The following is a 23,739-nucleotide window of genomic DNA, read 5'->3' as shown; positions in this document are numbered from 1 at the left end:
TTTTATCTTGGGCGATGGTGTAAAATGTATTCCCATTTATCTCGTACCCTTGGAAAATCGTTATAGTCGAAGATGGTTTCTTGGCCAACATGTACAGCTGATCTCCAACATCATTGTCATTCATTAAATGTTTTCGCAACCAACTGCCGAAAGTCTCCATGTGGGCCTTTCTAATCCAGGATTCAGGCTTCCCCGGGTTGTCCGAGCGTAAAATATTCTTGTGTTGCTCGAAGTACGGAGCCACAAAGCTGGAATTTTGCAGAACTGTGTGGTGTGCTTCAGTCATAGAATGACCGTCCATACATATCGTGGATTTCCTTCCGATCTTGCCTTTTCCACTTAGTCTCCCCTCGTGCCGCGATTGAGGAATACCAATCGGCTTAAGGTCAGGAACATAGTCAATACAGAACTCAATTACCTCCTCATTTCCATAGCCCTTGACGATGCTTCCTTCTGGCCTAGCACGGTTACGAACATATTTCTTTAATACTCCCATGAACCTCTCAAAGGGGAACATATTGTGTAGAAATACAGGACCGAGAATGGAAATCTCTTCGACTAGGTGGAGCAGGAGGTGCGTCATAATATCGAAGAAGGATGGTGGGAACACCAACTCGAAACTGACAAGGCATTGGACCACATCGTTCTGTAACCGTGGTAGATCTTCTGGATTGATTACCTTCTGAGAGATTGCATTGAGGAATGCACATAGCTTCATAATGGCTACTCGAACATTTTCCGGTAGGAGCCCCCTCAAAGCAATCGGAAGCAATTGCGTCATAATCACGTGGCAGTCGTGAGACTTCAGGTTTTGGAACTTTTTCTCCGCCATGTTTATTATTCCCTTTATATTCGACGAGAAGCCAGACGGGACCTTCATACTGCTCAGGCATTCAAAAAAAATGACCTTCTCTTCTTTGGTAAGAGCGTAGCTGGCACGACCTTGAAACCATTCCGGATGCCGGTCATCTGGGTCTTTCAAAAGTTGCTGGTCCTGCCGTGCTTCCTTTGTATCATTTGTCTTCCCATACACGCCCAAGAAGCTTAGCAGGTTCACGCAAATATTCTTCGTAACATGCATTACGTCGATTGCAGAGCGGACATCTAGGACTTTCCAATATTCTAGCTCCCAAAATATAGATTTCTTCTTCCACATGGGTGCGTGCCCGTCAACTCCCCGCGGAACTGATTGTCCGCCAGGACCCTTTCCAAAGATGACTTTCAAATCCTTGACCATATCAAATATCTCAGCACCAGTACGTTCAGCAGGCTTCGGCCAGTGATCTGCCTTGCCGTTGAAATGCTTGCCTTTCTTTCTTACGTTATGATTTCGGGGAAGAAATCGACGATGACCCAGGTACACGTTCTTCTTACAATTAACCAAACGTACACTTTCAGTCTCATGTAAGCAGTGCGTGCATGCATTGTATCCCTTATTTGTCTGTCCAGAAAGGTTACTGAGAGTAGGCCAATCGTTGATGGTTACAAAAAGCAACGCTCGTAGGTCAAATTCCTCTCCTTTGTGCTCATCCCAGACACGTACACCAGGTCTGGCCCACAACTGTAAAAGTTCATCAACTAATGGCCTTAGGTACACATCGATGTCGTTCCCGGGTTGCTTTGGACCTTGGATGAGCACTGGCATCATAATGAACTTCCGCTTCATGCACAACCAAGGAGGAAGGTTGTAGATTCATAGAGTCACGGGCCAGGTGCTATGGCTGGAGCTCTGCTCGCCAAAAGGATTCATGCCATCAGTACTTAGACCAAATCTTATGTTCCTTGCGTCAGCTGCAAAATCTTTGAACACTCTGTCGATCTTTCTCCATTGCGTTCCATCAGCGGGGTGTCTCAACTCCCCGTCGGACTTACGGTCCTCTTTGTGCCATCGCAACGACTTGGCATGCTTTTTGTTCATGAACAGACGTTTCAACCGTGGTATTATAGGAGCATACCACATCACCTTGGCGGGAACCCTCTTCCTGGGTTTCTCGCCCTTAACATCGTCACCAGGGTCATCGCCTCTGATCTTATAACGCAATGCAGTGCATACATGGCATTCATTCAAATTCTCGTATTCACCGCGGTAGAGGATGCAGTCGTTAATGCATGCATGTATCTTCAGAACCTCTAAACCTAGAGGGCAGACAACCTTCTTTGCTTCGTACGTACTGGCGGGCAACTCGTTATTCTTCGGAAACATATTCTTCAACATTTTCAGCAAATTTTCAAATGATGACTCACCTACACCTTCCTGTGCCTTCCATTTTAGCAAATCCAGTGTGCAGCCCAGCTTTTTCAGACTATTATCGCATCCTGGATACAACGACTTTTTGTGATCCTCTAACATGCGATCCAAATTCTCCCTATCCTTGTCAGTTTCGCAGCGTCTCCGTGCATCAGCAATGGTCCGACCAAGATCATCAGCGGGCTCATCATGTGCCTCTTCTTCACCTTCACCTAACCCTTCCCCACCTTCAGCATCATCCTCCATGAAAGTATCACCGAAATGATCATGATAGTTGTCATCGATATCATCCCCTTCTTCATCTTCTTCCATTCTAACCCCTCTTTCTCCATGCTTGGTCCAACAATTATAGCTTGGCATGAAACCGTGCCGAAGCAGGTGCATGTGAACGTCTCTTGAGGAGGAGTAACCCTTCTGATTCTTACAGACAGCACATGGACAGATAATAAAACCTTGCTGCTTGTTCGCATTTGCCACTACGAGGAAATCTTTCAAACCCGTAGTGAACTCGCCGGAGAGTCGGGGACCGTACATCCATTGCCGATTCATCTGCATTATTATTATATAAAGTATATAATTAACCATCATGCATTTGTTAAACTAACTAGCTAGAAATAATACAAATTAAACAATGAACTACACACATGCATATTTTATCAATGACACATGAAAGGTTCAAGTTGCTAACCGCGATCGCGGAGGAAATATAAATGAGAAAGCTCAAGTGTGGCTCGGACACTTCATATCATGTTTGTTTCAGGCTCTCGGGCATTTCGTCGAACACCTTGTGTGCATAGGAGGAACCAAAAGCAAACCCACCACCCCCTTTTGAAAATTGTGAAGTGAGCTGAGTGAAGTGAAGTGAGCTGAGTCCTATATATAGGGATGGGCCTTTAGTCCCGGTTGGCCTAGCCAACCGCGACTAAAGGCCTTCGGGGACCTTTAGTCCCGGTTGGCCAGGCCAACCGGGACTAAAGCCCCTCCCGTCCGCCAGCTGTCGACCGAGCGCGCTGGGCCCAGATAGTTGGTCGCGGGTCTCCTCCCGAACCGCGACTAAAGGCCCCTTTTGTCGCGGTTCGATTGTTTTGGGGACTAATGGGGGCGTATGGAAGCCTCTTTTTCTACTAGTGTTCTCCTATCTAGTATATCAATCGAGGACATCTTGAAGCCAAACTTATTCTTTATTGTCGCTTTTTTTCTTCCTTTTTGCAGTTTTCAGTTTCAAAAAGCATGGGGGGCTTCTAGCACGGGTGGCGCCTGAGGTGTGTGCTCAGCCATGATGTTGGTCTAAAGCCTATTGTGTTTCTCTGAGTAAATTTGAGATGGTGGCCATTATCGCTACTCGCTACCTTTAGTTTCTCGCTTCCATCCCGGCCACCCCATCTGGCACCATCTAGTCGAAGATGTGCACCAGCGCCACCCCCCACGTGCGTGTCCCCGCACAATCTCTGGTCCACGCCGAACAGGGTGAGCTAGAAATGCCAACAGACCTGAGGAGTGATGGAAACCGCCTGACATCATAATAGGCCCATCATGATACGTTACCATCGGAGTGGGCAGCACAATGCGACTGTGGCTGCCGGTTGTGACCCCATAGATAAAAATGGAAAATTTATCTCTTTGAGGCCATTGAAAAAGGGCATTGAACGAGAAAGAAATCGTGTCCGCACGGTATGTCAGGAACCGCCCGCATGCAACTTTCAATGGATTCTCACTGGATTCCACGACGGCGGGCCCGGCAATGACGGTGCAGGATGCGTGGACGGTGGACCGGGTGGCAGGGCGCGTGGACCGGGGGACCGCGGGTTGTTTCCGTGAAAAAAGAGGGGTTTTCCTCAAAAATGCAGCGGCTCTACCGTCGAGGGAGCCGTAAAGATACCGTAGAGTGTTATGTATTTCATGTACAAAGATCGTATTGTAGTGTTTCTTGAGTTATGAGACCAATTCATAGCGAGAGACTTCAAAAACCAAATGTGTAATTTTGTCATGCGAGGTAATCCGTTTCCCAAACTCCACTCCACCAAATCAAAACCCAGAGGCGGGTCCGGCGGGGACAGCAACCCGAGCTTGGCCTTGGCGTGGAAGCTAGGCGGAACAGAATGGCGGCCCTGCAGGGGAGAAGGCTCCTCCTTCCCCTTCCCCTCTCCCTCCTCGCGCGGCAAGCCCTCCGCCGTGCCGTCCCACCGCCCATCCCCCGCTGCCGCTTCCTCGGCTCCTCCTCCCCGCCCGCGGCACCGGCCTCCCCCTTCCCCTCCCCGCCCGCACCCGGCCCCCGCTCCCCGCCCGGCTCGCTCGTGCCGACGAGCGCCGCGGCCGTCGTGCCGGCCGCGCGTGGCGCTGGGTCCCCCGGCCTCGAGATCTCCGCTCCGCAGCGAGGCCGGACCACCTCGGGCTGGCCCCTTCCGTCGTCGGCATTGCTCCACGCCGCGGCGCCCTGGTAAGGTTTCGGTCCGTACCGTACGTCCTTGCTCCGTCTCCCTCCGGGGAGAAGAAACAAGAAAGTTGGTGCCTTTTTTTGATCGTCTGCTCACAGCTTCTGCTCTGGCGTCTCCCCTCCCTTCCCTAGGGCGCTCTGGACATCGGCCACGGCTGATGACATGGTGGGCGCGCTCATGGGCGCCAACTTGTCCGTCTTCATGCTCTGGCGCGTGCTCGCGCATCCCAGGTTCATCACGGATCCTCACATGGTTAGTAGTGTCTTGGTGACCTGATGGTTACCCAAGTGACTTATTTTGCTTTGGTTTCGCAAGTGCTGGCCATGATTTCACTAACTAGTTCACTATGACACAATCACCTGATGATTCTGTGGACGAGCAGGTTTGGCTGGACATGTACTTCGGCGGGCGGCTGCACACGCTGCTCACGAGCGCCTCCAGCAACGTGGATCCCATGTTCATGAGGAAACATTTCATGGTTGGTGCTTGGTGGTTAATTTCTAATGTGGTGGTCTGGACTGGAGACAGTGGTACTTTGAGTCTATGACCTGATGGTTTTTGTTGATGAGCAGATCTCGCTGGACAATTTCACGAGTGGGCGTCTGCACACGATGCTCACCAGTTCTTTCAGCCACATGAACCTTAAGCACCTCTTCAACAACATGGTCGGCCTCTACTTCTTCGGCTCAAGCGTAAGACGGACACTCACTCTTGTCACTCTGTCATCTCTTCTGTTCTGTTGACGATACAGAAATGGAACCCACGTTTGTTTGTCAGGCTGAAATTGCATAACTTTGGTTGATAGGACTGATTACTGAATTAGCGTCGCAATCTCTCAACCGGGGGTGGTCTTGGTTCAATTCTATCAGTTAAATGTAGAAATTTACTTGCATTAACTTTGGTTCATGTACTTGTCGAAGATCAATAACGCTTCCTTCATCTGAAAAAGGAGTGAACTGGCTTTCCTGTATGTAATTATTTGTTATCTTTCCTGTATTAGCACTCAGACCAACATTATACATGATCTAGGAGTTGCTGCAGTAGTATATGCTTCTGGAACATGCCTTTTTGTTGGACTGGAAATGTGTAAATGCTGCACCTCTGATAACTTACATATGAACACCGTGGTAACACTGATCCTTGGGGAAAATAATATTGAAAACATATCCCCGATAATTTTTGCGTAAAGATCATGATAATATATGCACCGCATACCCAATGACATACGTATAAACACTGTGGTAACTTTGAACCCGAGGCCAAAAATTGTTGCAAAAACATATCCTTCAGTAGTTTCTGTGTAAATAGTATGGTACTATACACGCCATAAACTCAATAACTTAGGTACAAATACCATGATAATCTTTTTCCCGCGGTAAAAAAGTTGTTAAAAATATACCCCCTCTAACTTATGTGTAAGTACCTTGGTAACATACACGCCACATATCTGATAACTTACTCAAAAACACCATGGTAACTTTTCACCCTTGAGGAAAAAATTGTTGAAAACATTCATGGTAACTTTTCCGTGCAAATAGCATGATAACATACACACCGATGACGTGATAATTTCATTAGCCTAGGCGTGGTAGCTTTTGACTCTAAAAAAAGTCATTGGAACATACCAACATGAGATTGATTTTTGAAGGTCTTAATCGCGATAAACTTTTTTATGCAAAATTAGATTTTTGAATAGGGCCGACAGTTTGAATTACAAAACATTTTTAATTTTCAAATATAACCCCGGTAACTTATATGAAAATAACACGATGATATACGAATGGAATACCAGATAAATTACGTAGAAACACCATGATAACTTTGACCAAGGAGGGAAACAAGTTAAAAAACATACCCCTCGTAACTTATGTGAAATAGCACGGTAATATACGAACCGCATATCCAATAACTTACGTGCAAACAATGCGGTATTTTTTTTTACCAAGGGGGGAGTTGTTGAAAATTATAACCCCAGTATCTTATATGGACATAGCACGATAACTTGCATACTACAGGCGTGGTAACATATGTAGTAGAGGCATGATAACTTCTGACCCGAGAAAACTCATCAGAACATACCAATACGGGATCTAGTTTTGAAGATCTCGTCGTGACGAATCTTTTATGCGAAAACGGTTTCATTGGACCGATGGTTTGAGTTACAAAACATTTAGAATTTTCGAAATAAAGAGATTCTATGATGACATCAGCTTGTTTGCCCTCTAGTGCATACATAAATGTACACGTGAAGAAGCGTGTGAGAACCATTTTTATGTCTCGGTAACTTATGTGAAAATACCACGATAACTTACATACCACAGGTGTGCTAACTTATGCAGTCCAAGCGTGATAACTTTTGACCCGGGAAAAAGTTGTCGAAACATAGCAACATGGGATCTAGTTTCGAAGATCTTATCGAGATGAATCTTTTATGTGATAACAGTTTTTGCATCGGACCGACGGTTTGGGCTACAAAACATTTTAAATTTCAGAATAAAGAGAATTTAGCATGACATCATTTTTTTGTCCTCTAGTGCATGTATGTAATTAGAGAGAAAAATACACGATGAAAGAAGAGAGTGAGTCATGCTAATGCATGCATGCATGTAATTAGAAGGAAAGAAAGAGGTGTGTGTGGCAGTTTTGCTATCTGCCACACATGTGCCAAATAGTGCGGTCCTATATATATATTGCATTATTTTCTTTTCCTTTTCTTTCTAAATTACAGTGAGTGGCAACTGGATACGCAACCCGCATTAAATGGTTTGTTTATGGGCAGCAGGTACAAGTACAACCACTGAAACTCCAATGACCGCCAGGTACGGCGAGGCAATCGATGGATACGATCGAGCTGCCCTATTTTATAAGGAAAAGGCGTGTTAGTGCACTTTTCTTTTTCCAAATTAGTATATAGTAGTCCTCAGTGGCAATCGGTAACTTTTTTCTTAAAAGGCTGTCATGACTAGCTTTGTTAAAATCAAATAATTGTACATTGTCTATGAGCTTGCTGACCAAGATGTGAGGGGACGCATTCATCCAAACAAAGGAGTAAATTGTATAAAACTACTATAATTCGGGTTAGGGTTCCAAAAAATTACTGAATTTTTAATTTTCGTTGAGACCTACCAAAGTCGGGGTTGGCTGTTTCAAAAAACTCAAATCGTCCGTTGCGAACATTTTAAACCGGTTTATGACAGGTAGGACCCGCTCCTAAACAATCCGTTTGTTGCAGTTTTGTTAGACCGTTATCTTACATGTGGGACCCATGTGTAAGTTATCTCTTTTTCTGTCTTTTCTTCTCTCCCTCTGCTGCGGCCACGGTGTCGCTGTAGCAGGGCCGGCAAGGCAAGGAGGAGGAGCGACGGCGGCCGGAAACGAGGAGCAGCAGGGTCCGGCAAGGAGCAGCAGCGACGCGTAGCCGACAACAAGTAGCAGCAGGGCGACATCAGTAGCAACCGGTAACCTTTTTCCTTAAAAGGCGTGTTAGTGCACTTTTCTTTTTCCAAATTATATAGTAGTCATGAGTGGCAACCGGTAACCTTTTTTCTTAAAAGGCCATTATGACTAGCTTTATTAAAATCAAATAATTATACATTGTCTACGAGCTCGCTTATCAAGATGTCAGGGGGCGCGTTCATCCAAACAAGAGAAAGCTCATTATAAATACTATGATTATTTAGCATATATGCCGCCTGATTAGATAATCGATAACAATGTTTAAAGATGATCTTTCCTATTGACGTAGATGTGTCCACACAGTCCACGAAATAGCTGGCGTCGCATCCCACCCACCATCTAGACTGTCCGGTGCGAAAGTTGATCACTTGCATAGAATTAGACTCAACTTCTGGTCGGTTGAACCCAAGAGAATTGGCCAACTCAAGTCCATCTCTCATGGACATTGCTTCATTTGTAACCACATCAGCAGCAAAAGATATATACTTGCATTTAGCAGCTATAAAGCTACCTTTGTCATCTCCCAGGACAGCAGTTATTCCTTCGTTCTCATAGAATGTTGCATCCATATTTACTTTAATGAACTTTGGGTCCGGTTTACACCATTTTTGTTCCTGAGCCACACTAGCAACCGGTAACCTAACCAACATATTTGATGGGAGTCTTCCTTTTCCTAGGTCACATGTGGGCACAAGGTACAACCACCACCGAAATTAGCCTAATCATGTGGTAGAGACCGGGGCACTGTATCAGAGCCCCCCCCCACCCCCCAAAGGCTGTCGCTTCATCATTGGTAATGTCAATTCCTACCGGACAGGTAAAAAGGGCAGAAGTAAGGCAGCCGATGAGCCCTGCTAGGATTGTATGCATGCAAAACTATTATAGTTGAGGCACAACTAGAATTCTGGGGATCTTTTTTTTAGCATGAAATATTTTCCCCTTTTAGTGGAATGTAATATTTTGCTGATTTTCAGGGCCCAGCCAAGCCAACTGAAACTAAGCCTAGGCCCAACAGTTAACCTACTCTCCTCTGGTCCTCTCACTACTCTCTCCTCGCCAAGGACCAACAGATCCAGAGGAGTAGGGGCATGAACTGGGCACTTTGGGAGCGCCTCAGAACTTGGACATCGACTCCAGTCACTACATGAAGACCGCATCGGTTCGGTAGCTTATTTGGTTCAGCTTTTCGTGTGCTGTTTAGAGATCTCCCAGAAAAGAGTAGACTTTTGCCGTGTCTAGCTAGGCTGCAAGGAAAGGGCAAATTAATCTCCATGTGCGTGCTTAATGTCTGCCTATGTAGTGTTTCTACCATTTTTGGGTTCGTACTCAGAGTGATGGATATAAACTGGATACAAACTCTGTATATGTACATATGAATAATACCTGATGCAAACTATGCATGAAATGTACTGCGTACATCACAATACAGTGCCTGTTTTTTTTAAAATCCAAAAATTGATAGCAGTGGCAGAACACAGTACCCGCCAGTGGTGCATCCTGCTATGGTGCGTCCTTGCTATGGTGCACCCATTTAGTAGTGATGGGTGCTACTTCGTGCTCGCCATTGGTGGTCTTTTAGCAGTGGCGGGAGGTCACTGGCGGGCTTGCCTGGGCCCTTAGCCCGCCACTAATGCCCATTTCGCGTACGCCACTGCTAGGCCTTTTCCTAGTAGTGTCATCAAGGAAACAAGTCCGTCGTAATGGCCTACTGGCACGGCGAAGAGGACCTTGTAGCTGAGGAAGTAGGTCGCATCACGTGCAGCGAAGGCCATGACATCGGCGCACGAGACGATGCCGCTCCCGCACTCCTTGATTCTAGCCTTGGTGACGGAGTGAAATCCGGTAGATCTTGGGTAGGGTGTGCCAAGCTAAGTGTCTCGACATGATGGTAATAGGGGAACATGTTTTTAACCAGGTCCGGGCTCTGCTAGGAGATAAAACCCTACGTCCTAGTTGTGTTTGTATTGCTTTGCGATGGAGTATAGACTACTGATGATCTACCATGAGACCGTTGTGTGTTGTGTACGAGCCCTAGCCCTCGGTTTATATAGGTACAAGGAGAACATGTTGTAGACGAATTCTAATATCTTGGAGTATACATCTAAGTCTTTCAGAGCCTTCCTTTCATACGCAATGGGTGGCCTCATCGTGGACCACTGGTGAACCGGCATGGGGGTCCTAGGTAGGGCTGGACACGAGCCGAGCGGAGCCGAGTTAGGTCCGAGCCACGCTTTAGCTCGCTCTGGAGCGGCTCGGCTCGGCTCGGCTCGTGAAACCAACGACCTGCATATTGGTGGCTCGGCTCGTTTTTTCACTGACTCGGTCCAATCCGAGCGGCTCGTGACAGGACGGCAAGTGACGTGGGCAGTGTGGCGGCACAGCTTCGGGAACGCAGCGGCCGACGTTGGGGAGGACTAGGAGCAGAGAAGGACGTGGGTGGGTAGCGCGCGAGCACCGGCGTGCGTGCATGCGCTCGGCAGCGATGTCATGCCTGCGTGCGTGCACGCCGATGACGGCATGCGTAGGCGCGGCGTCCAGCGTGGTCGCGTTGTCCTGCCCCAGGTCGTAGGGGACGCAGCAGAAAACAAAAATTTTCCGACCTACGCACCAGCCCAGGACCACTATGGAGACTGCATACATGGTTTGATCTTTTTCGTTACCGACTCGTAGCGCAGCGGGAAGTAGAGTCGATGACGATCGGCGGTGCAGATCCCCCCAGCTAGGATTTACAACCTCCCAACCGCGAGGATGTATACCCTCATCTGCTCCTCAGACAGCCCTCCGGGAGGCGGTCGAACAGCCCCCCGGACGATGTCGCGGACAGCCCTTCGGGAGGACCTTTGAAACTCGAACAGTCACTCGGACAGCCCTTCGGGAGGACCTTTGAAACTCGAACGGTCACTCGGACAGCCCTTCGGGAGGACCTTCGAAACTCGGACGGTCACACGGACAGCCCTTCGGGAGGCACTCACGAACTAAGACCGAAACTACGATCTCTCTACAGAGTTGCACACATACGGTGTCATCTATCCGGCAGGGCTTCACCGTCCAGAACTAGTTCCTGCCGGAACCCAGACAGCCTTACGGCTCTACGAAACTCTTTTCGTGGGAGGGAGAGAAGAAGCCAGATAATGCATGGCATGTGTATGAGAGCAAGGGATGAGTGTGGAGGGCTGCCCCTCCACCTCTATTTATAGGAAATCCCAAGGGGGTAGGGTAGTTTCACAAAAAAACCGAAAATGCACATGAATGAAGTCCTTCCACAAGGACCTAGGAGTGAAACCAAGGAACAAGATGGTCCCCAAGGGGGATACCCCATGTGGCCGGCCACACCCCCATGAGGGGCCCAAAAAATGGCTCCTATCCATCCATGTCATCCCAAGATCTTTTGGAGCAAAGCCCCAAAAAGGTGGCTTTCCATAAAGTAACCATAAAGCTGATTTTCACTATTCACGACGGCATTTTTCAGCGTCTGATCGAACTGAAAATATTTATGTGGGCTAAGAACATTTCCAGTACCCACTAAAATGATTTTCAACGCGTTCCGAAACGATTCCGGTTTTAGTGATTTTCATCTGCGAAACGCATCTGAAGTGGCTCCGGCAGCTCCGGAACATTTCCGGTTTTTATCTCAGAAAATTCCAAAAAGCTTCCAGAATGATTCTGGCATCCTCCAAGAATTATCAGGCATGTGCCGAAACCAATTTGACTTAATGGTGTATCCCGAAACAACTTTTCGGTATCATCGAAACTTATCCGATGACCTCTCTCTGCGGTACGATTCCGCTGTCCGAAACTTTTCGGTGTCCGAAACTTTTTCGGTGATTTTCTCTCAGACTCCCTGTCTAGTATTCAGCAGATAGATGACCCTTAAGCGTGTGACCCTATAGGTTCGGTGAAGTATAGACATGACCCGGAACCCCTTCCGATCAATGATCAACATCGGAGCCGTGGACACCCATATTGACCCCTATACCCACACGAATAAATATTCGAGTGAACCTCCAGTTGCCGTGTGCTATTCCTGTTGCTTCGCGATATGTTACAAATACCCGAGGTGAGACATGTTGGCATTCTCGTGGATCAACAACTTGTCCACTATGCTAGTTACCTCGTTACCGGTATTGTTCTCTTTTCTCGTTATCGTGTTCCGGCATCCCCGTGATCAAATCACAAAGTGTCTGGCCAGACGATGATGGATACCGTAACACCGAGAGGGCCCAGAGATATCTCTCCATCGTCGAAGGAGCAAATCCCGATCTTGAGCTATCAAGTTACTTGACACACTTTTCCATGAACCCGTAAGCCGCCGTAATAGCCACCCATTTACGGATGACGTTTAACAAACCCCAAAGTTCATGAAGCAAGCATGAAGAAACTCGATACTCTCATGGTCTAAGGAATCATGCAAACGTTAACCATCTCTGTGTTATGTACCAATAAACTTGTGACGAATGAATCTCATAGCATAACATCAATCCGGGTCGATTCAACACAAATGTTCTCTTAACATTGTGCCCTCAAAGTTGCTGGCATAGACATGCCCATGACCAGGAAAACAGAATCATCATGCAACACTTGAGCTAGTCTTAGAAGCCAGACTAGGAATACTTCTTACGGTTTATTATTCCACACGTGCATATGAGTCTTCCTCCGAGCCTCGTGGATATTGCAGACTCGAGAATCATTGCAGTTATAGCATGGAACATAAACATAATTATGAACTCGGAGATAAATAATATCATTTATTATTGCATCTAGGGCATATCTCCTACAGACTCCCACTTGCACTAGAGTCAATAATCTAGCTTATGCTAATGCACTTCACACCTGTGGCACACTGGTGTAAATATGCTTCGCTTGTGGTATAGCCTGATGTCCAACGGATCTGACCACTTCAGTTCCGTGTGTATCTTTGCATGTCCTCGCGTTTTCACGTTTTCACAAAATTCATATTTTGTGTGGACTTGGCTTTGTATGTATGTGAATCACAGGTCGAACCTCGATTCCTCAGACTGAGTTATGGAGCAACTACCTGCAGTAGTGTCCCATTGTCAAAAGACATCTTGCAACTATACTAAGTTCATGAATGAACTATATGATTCAACATCTTCTTTGTCGCTTCTAAAGCGTCAACATACTTAGCCCTCGTTATAGAATTCGCCACAGTAACTAGTTTGAACAAATTCCAACTAACTGTGCCACCACATTGTGTGTTACACAAAACCCTTAATTTAAATCGAAAATCGCATGGAGAAAAGATGAAGACTCTATCGATGTAACATTTTACAACGAACTCTTCATGATCTCTGCTTGCGAGAAAACCATGTCATCAGTACTTACTCTAGTACTCTGTGACATCTTTCACTGTTGTCCCATGATTAGTAATTTGATCACTTTGGTATCCATACTCGCAACACCTTGGGAGTATCGGACATATCTGGTTGTTTTACATACCATGGAATACATGATTTATCCAAACACAAAAGTGTGTGGAATCATGTATTTTACTCATCAGTGTTTTGGGACACCGAGTCTTGCAAAAACTCTTTCCATGTGACTTTGGCAAGAATCACTCCTTGGCGTTTTAAATGCTAAAAGGTTTTAGCATCTTGTCAATATGTATTCATTGCTTAGCCCCATTAGGTAAATCTATCTCCATAGATCATCATGCCTAATATTGAGGCTATTTAGCCTAAGCACTTCATCGAAAAACTATTTTCAAATGAAGTCCTAATTTGTGTCAAGAAATTTATTTCTAATTACCAATGTGCCAAGCACATAAGGTTTTTAGAAATATTATTACGCTCCCACTTACTTTCTTGAATTACAAGCATCTTCGTTACCCATTGATGAAGTCAAAACCCCTTTGACCATTTCATCAAAACACGAAGATTCCAACTCCATTTTGCTCTCTTCTGTCCATTGCTGGAACTCTGAAGTTTGCATACCTACTAGCATCCTCTGGATCGACAAATTACTTTGGACTGTATCATATACAAGTCCTAGCTTTCATTTCCATCAGATGGAAATCCTTTTATCATCCATGTTTCATATCTCATGATTGAAATATGTATTAATTGCTAGTTCAACCCGAACCGACTTTAAGCATCGCTACGATGAAAACAACCTCATCGTAGTCAACTCTTGAACTTGTTATTTCAACAAGTCGAGCTTTATGGATAAAACATTTTATCCGTATCAGTTTTAAGTTCCATAAATATTCGTTAGACTCTAAGTCTTCCGAAAGGTGTATCAAGGTTTTAATCTTGAATCACTTATATGGAAACTAACTCGGGTTGTATTGGCATTTAGCCAATTCCGGAGTCAGGGCCCATCAACGCTTCCTTGTGTATCGTAGGTATAATGTTGTCTAACAACAATATCTCGTTTGCGCACCTGAGAGGTTTGCACGAGCCTTGCCTACGTGGTTCAGCTGCAAGTTCGACCGAAGTTCATACATTTTATTGTAAAGACTTCTGTATCAGTCGCAGTAGGAAACTATGGAATTTCTTCCAAGGTCTCTTTCCTTTGATATGATGAAGATACTGTTTATCTCGTCGAGTTGCACTATTCTCCCACTCACCTTTTAGAAAGAACCATTCTCTTTAAAAGCACACCGTTTCACGGCAAAACTATTTGCCTCGGTATAGTGAGGGAGGAATACCCAACATTTTGGTATAACCTACAAAGTAGCACTTGTCTGATTTGGAATAGGTTTGCAACCTTTTACACAAGCCCCATATTCCAAATGTTAAGAAAAGATATAACATGGTTGGGCGTACCATACCATGGCTTCATTTCAACAGACCCGATGTAGCTCTTTTCAGTGTAAAAGCCGCAGTCTCTAAAGCATCACTTTAAAAGGGATAATGGCAAATTTATTTATGTCATCTTTGACCTTACCATGTCATAAATGGTTTGATTACATCTCCACGGACTTTCCACTTGCAGTGGTGTTCCGGGAGGTGCAAGTTTACGAAACCCCTTTCACAACTCATCAGACATTCGCTAAACATGTAACTCAAATATTCCTTTGTGCAATCAAATTGCAGAAACATAATTTTCTTGTTACAATAACTTCTACTTCATTTTTGAGAACCTTTCGAATGATTTCAAAAGATCCAGACTTACGTCTCATCAAGTAAATATCCATATATCTACTTGAGTCATTTCTGAAGATAAATAAATCCACCACTAACAACACTTATCGGACTACACACATCAAATGTATGATCACTAATAAGTTTGTTGTTCGTTCCTTATGGCCTGTGAACGGTATTTTAGTCACTTCACTTTTCGGAGGAAAGTTGCAAGTGTCAGATGATTCAAAATCAAAAAGACTTCAAAATCCATCATAATGGAATTTTCCATGCGGGTTTCTCCAATGTGACCAAATGTAGTGCCACACTTGTGTGGTATTCTTTTAGTCTTGCGACATTTAGCGTCAGTGTTATGGATGTATCATATTACCCTCAATATTCATAACATACGTCCCATCGATGATGGAAGTATGGCCCTTATGTTATTCATAATACTTAACAAAAATTGTTGTTTTTATGAACAACTCTTTTGCAACAAACATTGTGCAATGGGCTAGAGTGTATGAAACTCTAAAATGAATTATGAAAAGTAAACCCAGAGGTATTGTATTATTGTAAATATTCATAACATACATCTCATTCATAATGAAAGTATGGCCCTTGTGTTATTCATAACATCGAACAATAAAAAGTTCTCTTATGAACAACCTTCTTGCAAGATGCCTTATGCAATGGGATAGAGTTTGTAAAACTCTAAATGAATTATGAAAATAAATACAGACGGCAATACACCGATGGAAGGTATAGTAACATTTACTATGTTCCCTGTGTATACCTTAACCTCATTTCTAGCTAGTCTTTCAGGCCATAGTAGATCTTACATCGAGTTGCAACAGAATGCAATCGAGCGGGCATTTTTGTGATGAACTCACAATACCCAAGAATTAGTGATTAACATGTTTAACCATAATTCGCAAGAACTATATCTTTGACCAGCCTTCTATACATCAAAAACTTGTATGACATTCATACATGAGCTGGATATTCCAGTCTTCTTTCCTTTTGCCTTTATGCTTCTAGCAGTTTAACTTTTAGTATTTCTCCTACTCTCAGAAGAAGCACCCAACTTAAGAGTGGCATTAGCTCCGGACTTCCTAGGCGTGTAAGTCATACTAACACCCTATGGACACTTCTTTTCTCTTTAAGTTGTTGTTTTATTCACCTTTCATTATATGACAGGCGTTCTTCTGGATCCCTTTCCTAACAGTCAAATGCATAGTAAACACTTTTACTAATACTTGCAAACAAACATTGCTTTGTTTGTATCTGAAAATAATTTCCAGTTTCATGAATATCATATAACTATCCCAACTTTCGAAGTTTGGGTTTCATGGAAGCAAACATATTCCACTTGACCGTAACAGAATTCTAGCCTTGGTGACGGAGTGAAATCCGGTAGATCTTGGTTAGGGTGTGCCAAGCTAAGTGTCTCGACATGACGGTAATAGGGGAACATGTTTTTAACCAGGTCCGGGCTCTGCTAGGAGATAAAACCCTACGTCCTAGTTGTGTTTGTATTGCTTTGCGATGGAGTATAGACTACTGATGATCTACCATGAGACCGTTGTGTGTTGTGTACGAGCCCTAGCCCTCGGTTTATATAGGTACAAGGAGAACATGTTGTAGACGAATTCTAATATCTTGGAGTATACATCTAAGTCTTTCGGAGCCTTCCTTTCATACGCCATGGGTGGCCTCATCGTGGACCACTGGTGAACCGGCATGGGGGTCCTAGGTAGGGCTGGACACGAGCCGAGCGGAGCCGAGTTAGGTCCGAGCCACGCTTTAGCTCGCTCTGGAGCGGCTCGGCTCGGCTCGGCTCGTGAAACCAACGAGCTGCATATGGGTGGCTCGGCTCGTTTTTTCACTGACTCGGTCCAATCCGAGCGGCTCGTGACAGGACGGCAAGTGACGTGGGCAGTGTGGCGGCACAGATTCGGGAACGCAGCGGCCGACGTTGGGGAGGACTAGGAGCAGAGAAGGACGTGGGTGGGTAGCGCGCGAGCACCGGCGTGCGTGCATGCGCTCGGCAGCGATGTCATGCCTGCGTGCGTGCGCGCCGACGACGGCATGCGTAGGCGCGGCGTCCAGCGTGGTCGCGTTGTCCTGCCCCATGTTGTAGGGGAACGCAGCAGAAAACAAAAATTTTCCGACCTACGCACCAGCCCAGGACCACTATGGAGACTGCATACATGGTTTGATCTTTTTCGTTACCGACTCGTAGCGCAGCGGGAAGTAGAGTCGATGACGATCGGCGGTGCAGATCCCCCCAGCTAGGATTTACAACCTCCCAACCGCGAGGATGTATACCCTCATCTGCTCCTCAGACAGCCCTCCGGGAGGCGGTCGAACAGCCCCCCGGACGATGTCGCGGACAGCCCTTCGGGAGGACCTTTGAAACTCGAACGGTCACTCGGACAGCCCTTCGGGAGGACCTTCGAAACTCGAACGGTCACACGGACAGCCCTTCGGGAGGCACTCACGAACTAAGACCGAAACTACGATCTCTCTACAGAGTTGCACACATACGGTGTCATCTATCCGGCAGGGCTTCGCCGTCCAGAACTAGTTCCTGCCGGAACCCAGACAGCCTTACGGCTCTACGAAACTCTTTTCGTGGGAGGGAGAGAAGAAGCCAGATAATGCATGGCATGTGTATGAGAGCAAGGGATGAGTGTGGAGTGCTGCCCCTCCACCTCTATTTATAGGAAATCCCAAGGGGGTAGGGTAGTTTCACAAAAAAACCGAAAATGCACATGAATGAAGTCCTTCCACAAGGACCTAGGAGTGAAACCAAGGAACAAGATGGTCCCCAAGGGGGGATACCCCATGTGGCCGGCCACACCCCCATGAGGGGCCCAAAAAATGGCTCCTATCCATCCATGTCATCCCAAGATCTTTTGGAGCAAAGCCCCAAAAAGGTGGCTTTCCATAAAGTAACCATAAAGCTGATTTTCACTATTCACGACGGCATTTTTCAGCGTCTGATCGAACTGAAAATATTTATGTGGGCTAAGAACATTTCCAGTACCCACTAAAATGATTTTCAACGCGTTCCGAAACAATTCCGGTTTTCGTGATTTTCATCTGCGAAACGCATCTGAAGTGGCTCCGGCAGCTCCGGAACATTTCCGGTTTTTATCTCAGAAAATTCCAAAAAGCTTCCAGAATGATTCTGGCATCCTCCAAGAATTATCAGGCATGTGCCGAAACCAATTTGACTTAATGGTGTATCCCGAAACAACTTTTCGGTATCATCGAAACTTATCCGATGACCTCTCTCTGCGGTACGATTCCGCTGTCCGAAACTTTTCGGTGTCCGAAACTTTTTCGGTGATTTTCTCTCAGACTCCCTGTCTAGTATTCAGCAGATAGATGACCCTTAAGCGTGTGACCCTATAGGTTCGGTGAAGTATAGACATGACCCGGAACCCCTTCCGATCAATGATCAACATCGGAGCCGTGGACACCCATATTGACCCCTATACCCACACGAATAAATATTCGAGTGAACCTCCAGTTGCCGTGTGCTATTCCTGTTGCTTCGCGATATGTTACAAATACCCGAGGTGAGACATGTTGGCATTCTCGTGGATCAACAACTTGTCCACTATGCTAGTTACCTCGTTACCGGTATTGTTCTCTTTTCTCGTTATCGTGTTCCGTCATCCCCGTGATCAAATCACAAAGTGTCTGGCCAGACGATGATGGATACCGTAACACCGAGAGGGCCCAGAGATATCTCTCCATCGTCGGAGGAGCAAATCCCAATCTTGAGCTATCAAGTTACTTGACACATTTTTCCATGAACCCGTAAGCCGCCGTAATAGCCACCCATTTACGGATGACGTTTAACAAACCCCAAAGTTCATGAAGCAAGCATGAAGAAACTCGATACTCTCATGGTCTAAGGAATCATGCAAACGTTAACCATCTCTGTGTTATGTACCAATAAACTTGTGACGAATGAATCTCATAGCATAACATCAATCCGGGTCGATTCAACACAAATGTTCTCTTAACATTGTGCCCTCAAAGTTGCTGGCATAGACATGCCCATGACCAGGAAAACAGAATCATCATGCAACACTTGAGCTAGTCTTAGAGGCCAGACTAGGAATACTTCTTACCGTTTATTATTCCACACGTGCATATGAGTCTTCCTCCGAGCCTCGTGGATATTGCAGACTCGAGAATCATTGCAGTTATAGCATGGAACATAAACATAATTATGAACTCGGAGATAAATAATATCATTTATTATTGCCTCTAGGGCATATCTCCTACACAGGTGCCCCTGCGGCATGTTGCCCAGCGCCGCCGCAACGTCAGCCCCTCCTCAACTTGCTTGGAAAGAGAATGGCAGATCGATGGATGGCGTCGGGAAGAAGAAGAGATTGCAAGGAGGGAGGCTGGGGGCGACCGATGTGTGTGGCGGCGGCGGCGGCAGGGATGGTGCTGGATGGGGTGCGTGGGTGCGTGCTGCTCGTGTAGGTCAGAGAAAAGCGGTTTGCTTTGTATTGGGCTTGGCCTGCTCGTGTAGCGCTGGGCTGCGGAATCTTAAAATTTGAGTGTGCGACGAAACGGGCCACCGAGCTGGACCGAGCGAAAACAGGCTCGGCTCGGTCGCTGAACGGGCCTATATTTCCAGCTCGGCTCGTCCTTTTTAGTTGTCGGGCCGAGCCCAGTCGGGCCGAGCTAGAACGAGCTTCGAGCCGAGCTAAAATGCTCGCTCGTACGTCCAGCCCTAGTCCTAGGGCATGCCCACCTAGCCGGGAAACGGCGTGGTGAGAGACCCCTAGCCAAGACATCATCAGTTGCTCCTAATCAGTCTTCAAGTCACGGACGCTCCTCGATTTTCCTGAGCTATTCTTCATACATCAGTCATTGGTTTTGAAAACTGGTTTAACAAGTCATCTCGTATCCAATTTCTTGATAGTCTAATTGTACCCGAGGAGTTTTTACATGCACCTCAGTTTCCGCCAAGCAATTCATCACTTTTGTGTCGATCTAGATGTCGAAAATATTCCCACGCAGTCATTTCTTAACCGTGAAACATTCCCTCACTTGGCTTGTCATGATGGCCCGTCCTGGCTCTGACAACACAGGCCAATCCCATCCGCCAGCCCACATGGCTACGAGGTGGCCACGTCTCAGCAGTCAACATAATGTACGAACATGGGCCAGGGCCCCACCTTTGTCATGTCTTATCATAAAAGCGATCGTGGTAATTAATAAGCTCCCCCATGATTGTCGTGCATACCGAATGGGAAACAATGGAATCAATGCCACGTAGATTGGTCGTGCCGTCGCAGCTTGGTCGTGCGGCCGCAACTTCGCACATAGCTCTTGTATAAAAGGCGGGTGCCTGTGAGGGGGAAGAGGCTTACACCCTCGCATCATCCTCCTCTTTTGTCCTCTTCCTCGAGCTCCGCCTTTCCAATCTTTCTTCGTGCCCCTTCTGATGGGAATTGTTGCATGGAAAACAGTTTTTCCCTACAAATTCACCCAATATCCAATCTACTAGATACTAGCAACAATTGGGAAAGTCTACATACCCTTGTAGACCGAAAGAGGAAACGTTCTAACGAACATAGTTGTCGTCATTGTATTTTCTTCGCGATCCAATCAGATCCAGCACCGCACGAACGACACCTCCGAGATATGCACACGTACGGCTTGGTGACGTCTCCTTGATCCAACAAGGGAGAGGGAGAGGTAATAGGATCTATGCCAGCATGACGGCGTGGTGGTGGAGTTTATGATGGAGCTTCAGCAGGGTTTCGCCAAGCATCTGCGGAGAAGGAGGGAGTAGTAGCAAGGGGGGAGGCACCTAGGGTTGGATGGATTGCTGCCCCCCGCACCTCCCCTCTTTATATAGGCGTGGTGGAGGGGGCTAGGCCCCTCCTCTAAGCCCCTAGGGACGGCGTCTAAGAGGGGGAAGGAAATCCGTTCATTTCCTTCCCCCACCGATCGCGATCCCTCTTTTTAGGGATCTTGATCTTATCCCTTCGAGATATGATCATATTTCTTTTAGGGGGGGGGGGGGGTATCTTGGTGCGCGTGGACCAGGGGTGTGGGCCTTGCCCCACTACCCACGTCCAAGTGGGTCCCTCCATGCAGGTGGCCCCTATTTCGGAACCTTCTGAAACCTTCCCTGTACAGTACTGAAAAATCCCAAACATTTTCTGGAACCCTGAAAACCACTTTCCTTATATGAATCTTCATCTCCGGACCATTCTAAAGATCCTCGTGATATTTCGGACCCCATACGAGACTCTGAACTATATTCGGCCTCACCATTATGAATACCCCATTACGACCCTAACGTTACCGAACATTAAGTGTGTGACCCTACGGGTTCGAGAACATGCGGCCAAGATCGAGACACCTTTCCAATCAATAATCACTAGCCGGACCTGGATGACCATAATGACTCTCCCATATTCGACAAAGATCTTCATCGGTTTAAACCACAATCTCGTGGATTGAAACCATCCCGTATTCCATTCCCTTTGTCTCGAGATATTTGACTTACCCGAGATCCGATCGTTGGTACCACCATATCTAGTTCAATTTCGTTACCGGTAGTAGGGCCGCTTGGCGGCATCCACTAGGTGGTTTTTCTACCTTTTTCTCTTTTCTTTCTTTGGGCATGATTGTGCTGTTGCCCCAACTGTCGCTTTGAGTATGACTTCGGATGTTGGTTGTATGGGCCGTTGCTTTATCTATAAAGCAGGGCGAAATCCTATTTCGGGAAGCCTAGATTCATATATAACCCGTTTAACTCTGTATTTTTAGTTTTCATTTGCGAGTGTTTAACTCTGTATTTTGGCCTTAACTAAATCGATAGAGCTCCTGCCTTGCTCATCTAAACAATAACCAAAAGTGGTTGTAAGACTGAAATAGCATACACGCACATAAACTCTAAATGGCGGTATAAAACATACAAATATTTTTTGGCCACGTGGATGCTCTAAGATGGCAAAGGTGTAGCACAAGAAGTCATAATGGTAATCAAAACTTTTGTAAAATATCATAGAAATAGGTTCCCTGTTTTTAAAAAAGACAATTAAATTAGCAAATGAAACACATGATAAAATGAAAAAGGTCAGACCAACTGGGAAATGTGTACGCCATGTTTTGATATTGCATCATGTATTGCGAGGATTTAGCCCAAGAATCGGTCATTGGAACATTCTTTGCCTAAGGTATATTTGTTGCATTTCCTTTTCTTTATTGGTTGAACTCACAAATATATTAACCAAGCGACCAGCTTGGTAAGCTACCAACACAAAATCGCAAACTCTCAAATCTATTAGATAGTCCATATATGTCAATATGTCTATATAGACTCGACGCAAAAGAAATGGTGTTATGGGCATTCTGTTTTGATGTATTTTACTTCTACTTATGTAACGGTAATTTGCTCAGAATTAGGCCAGGTCTGGCCACCACTCACAACCCCATGCATAGACATGTAGAAAGGGCAGAGAGGCTCCAGCATCACTACCCTTGGTCGTCATGCTGTGACACTGCCCTTGTCGATAGTATGTCAGTGTTTCCTCGCGTTATCAGACCCCAGAAGCTGGGGAGAGGGGACGGCTTATTTTTTCAAGCTGCCAAAAGAATTGACCCCTAGTGTATCATGCTGTGGGCAATAGCAGGTCTGTCACTCATGGTCTCATTTCCTTCTCCCACCCTGTAGTGTGTAGAGTGTAGGTGGCTCCAAATTCAAGAATGTTCAGCCAATTATGTGCCAAAGGCACACCAAGCCTCCAGGCGCCGCCTTCTCCCACCTCCCTAAGTGTTTCCCAACCCGCATCTTGTACTCTATACTTCTCTAGGCAGTTTTCTGTGTTGGCTCACAAAGTGATGCTATACCCTTAGTATAGGATGCATGCATACCTCGGAGGTACCATCTACTTCGATGCTACATCGGCGGATCGTCCGGGGAAATTCTCACGGCAGGGGGGTATAAGTATAACCTAGCTACGGAAATAGGCGGGCTTCACTAACAATTTGCACTATCTCCGTTGTGTTCTAGCTGCTGTGAGAGTGATCGTTACCCACCTCTTCATAGTATTCCTAGGTGTGACCATTCACGGCAAATTTTTAGTTGCGCAGTATGTACCCCTTCAAAATCCTAAAACAATAATTATTTTAAAATAGAGGGAGTATTTAGTAATATAGGATGTGATCACACACCTGCGTTTCACCAATTCTGAATTTGATAAGCTAAGAAGCCCCCAAATAATTAAATTCATTAAGTTGAGCACACAGTAATTCTCCTTCGATGCAACCGGGACATATTTGAGCACATCGAGATAATTATGATGTCAATATCAATAATACAAGATTTATAGGATCTCCATATTGTTCTACGAACAACTTCCATAAGAGGAATGGTTGAAAACCAAAATGCCACAATGTAATAAAATGAAAGAATAAATACAACAATGGGGAAAATTAAATTTAGAAACAACATTACGAGAGG

At 45.8% G+C, this 23,739-nt stretch overlaps 1 protein-coding gene across 2 annotated transcripts; it reads left to right on the top strand.

Moving 5' to 3' along the window:
* The first annotated feature begins 4,259 nt into the window (after window positions 1–4,259).
* On the top strand, window positions 4,260–8,528 carry LOC109769536 (uncharacterized). Of its 2 annotated transcripts, XM_045229464.2 has the most exons (5): window positions 4,260–4,685; window positions 4,815–4,935; window positions 5,066–5,161; window positions 5,256–5,375; window positions 7,463–8,528. In XM_045229464.2, the coding sequence occupies exons 1-5, from the start codon at window positions 4,348–4,350 to the stop codon at window positions 7,493–7,495; spliced, it is 708 nt and encodes a 235-aa protein (XP_045085399.1). In that variant the 5' UTR covers window positions 4,260–4,347; the 3' UTR covers window positions 7,496–8,528. The 2 variants fall into 2 exon arrangements, with proteins under 2 accessions (XP_045085399.1, XP_045085398.1); XM_045229463.2 differs by lacking the exon at window positions 7,463–8,528 and having other exon boundaries at window positions 5,256–5,925.
* Window positions 8,529–23,739: the final 15,211 nt, after the last annotated feature.

This window comes from Aegilops tauschii, chromosome 6 (genome assembly GCF_002575655.3).
Source record: "Aegilops tauschii subsp. strangulata cultivar AL8/78 chromosome 6, Aet v6.0, whole genome shotgun sequence".
Lineage (NCBI taxonomy): Eukaryota > Viridiplantae > Streptophyta > Magnoliopsida > Poales > Poaceae > Aegilops > Aegilops tauschii.
Note: the sequence above shows the minus strand (reverse complement) of the source record. Positions and strands in the feature narration are given on the sequence as shown.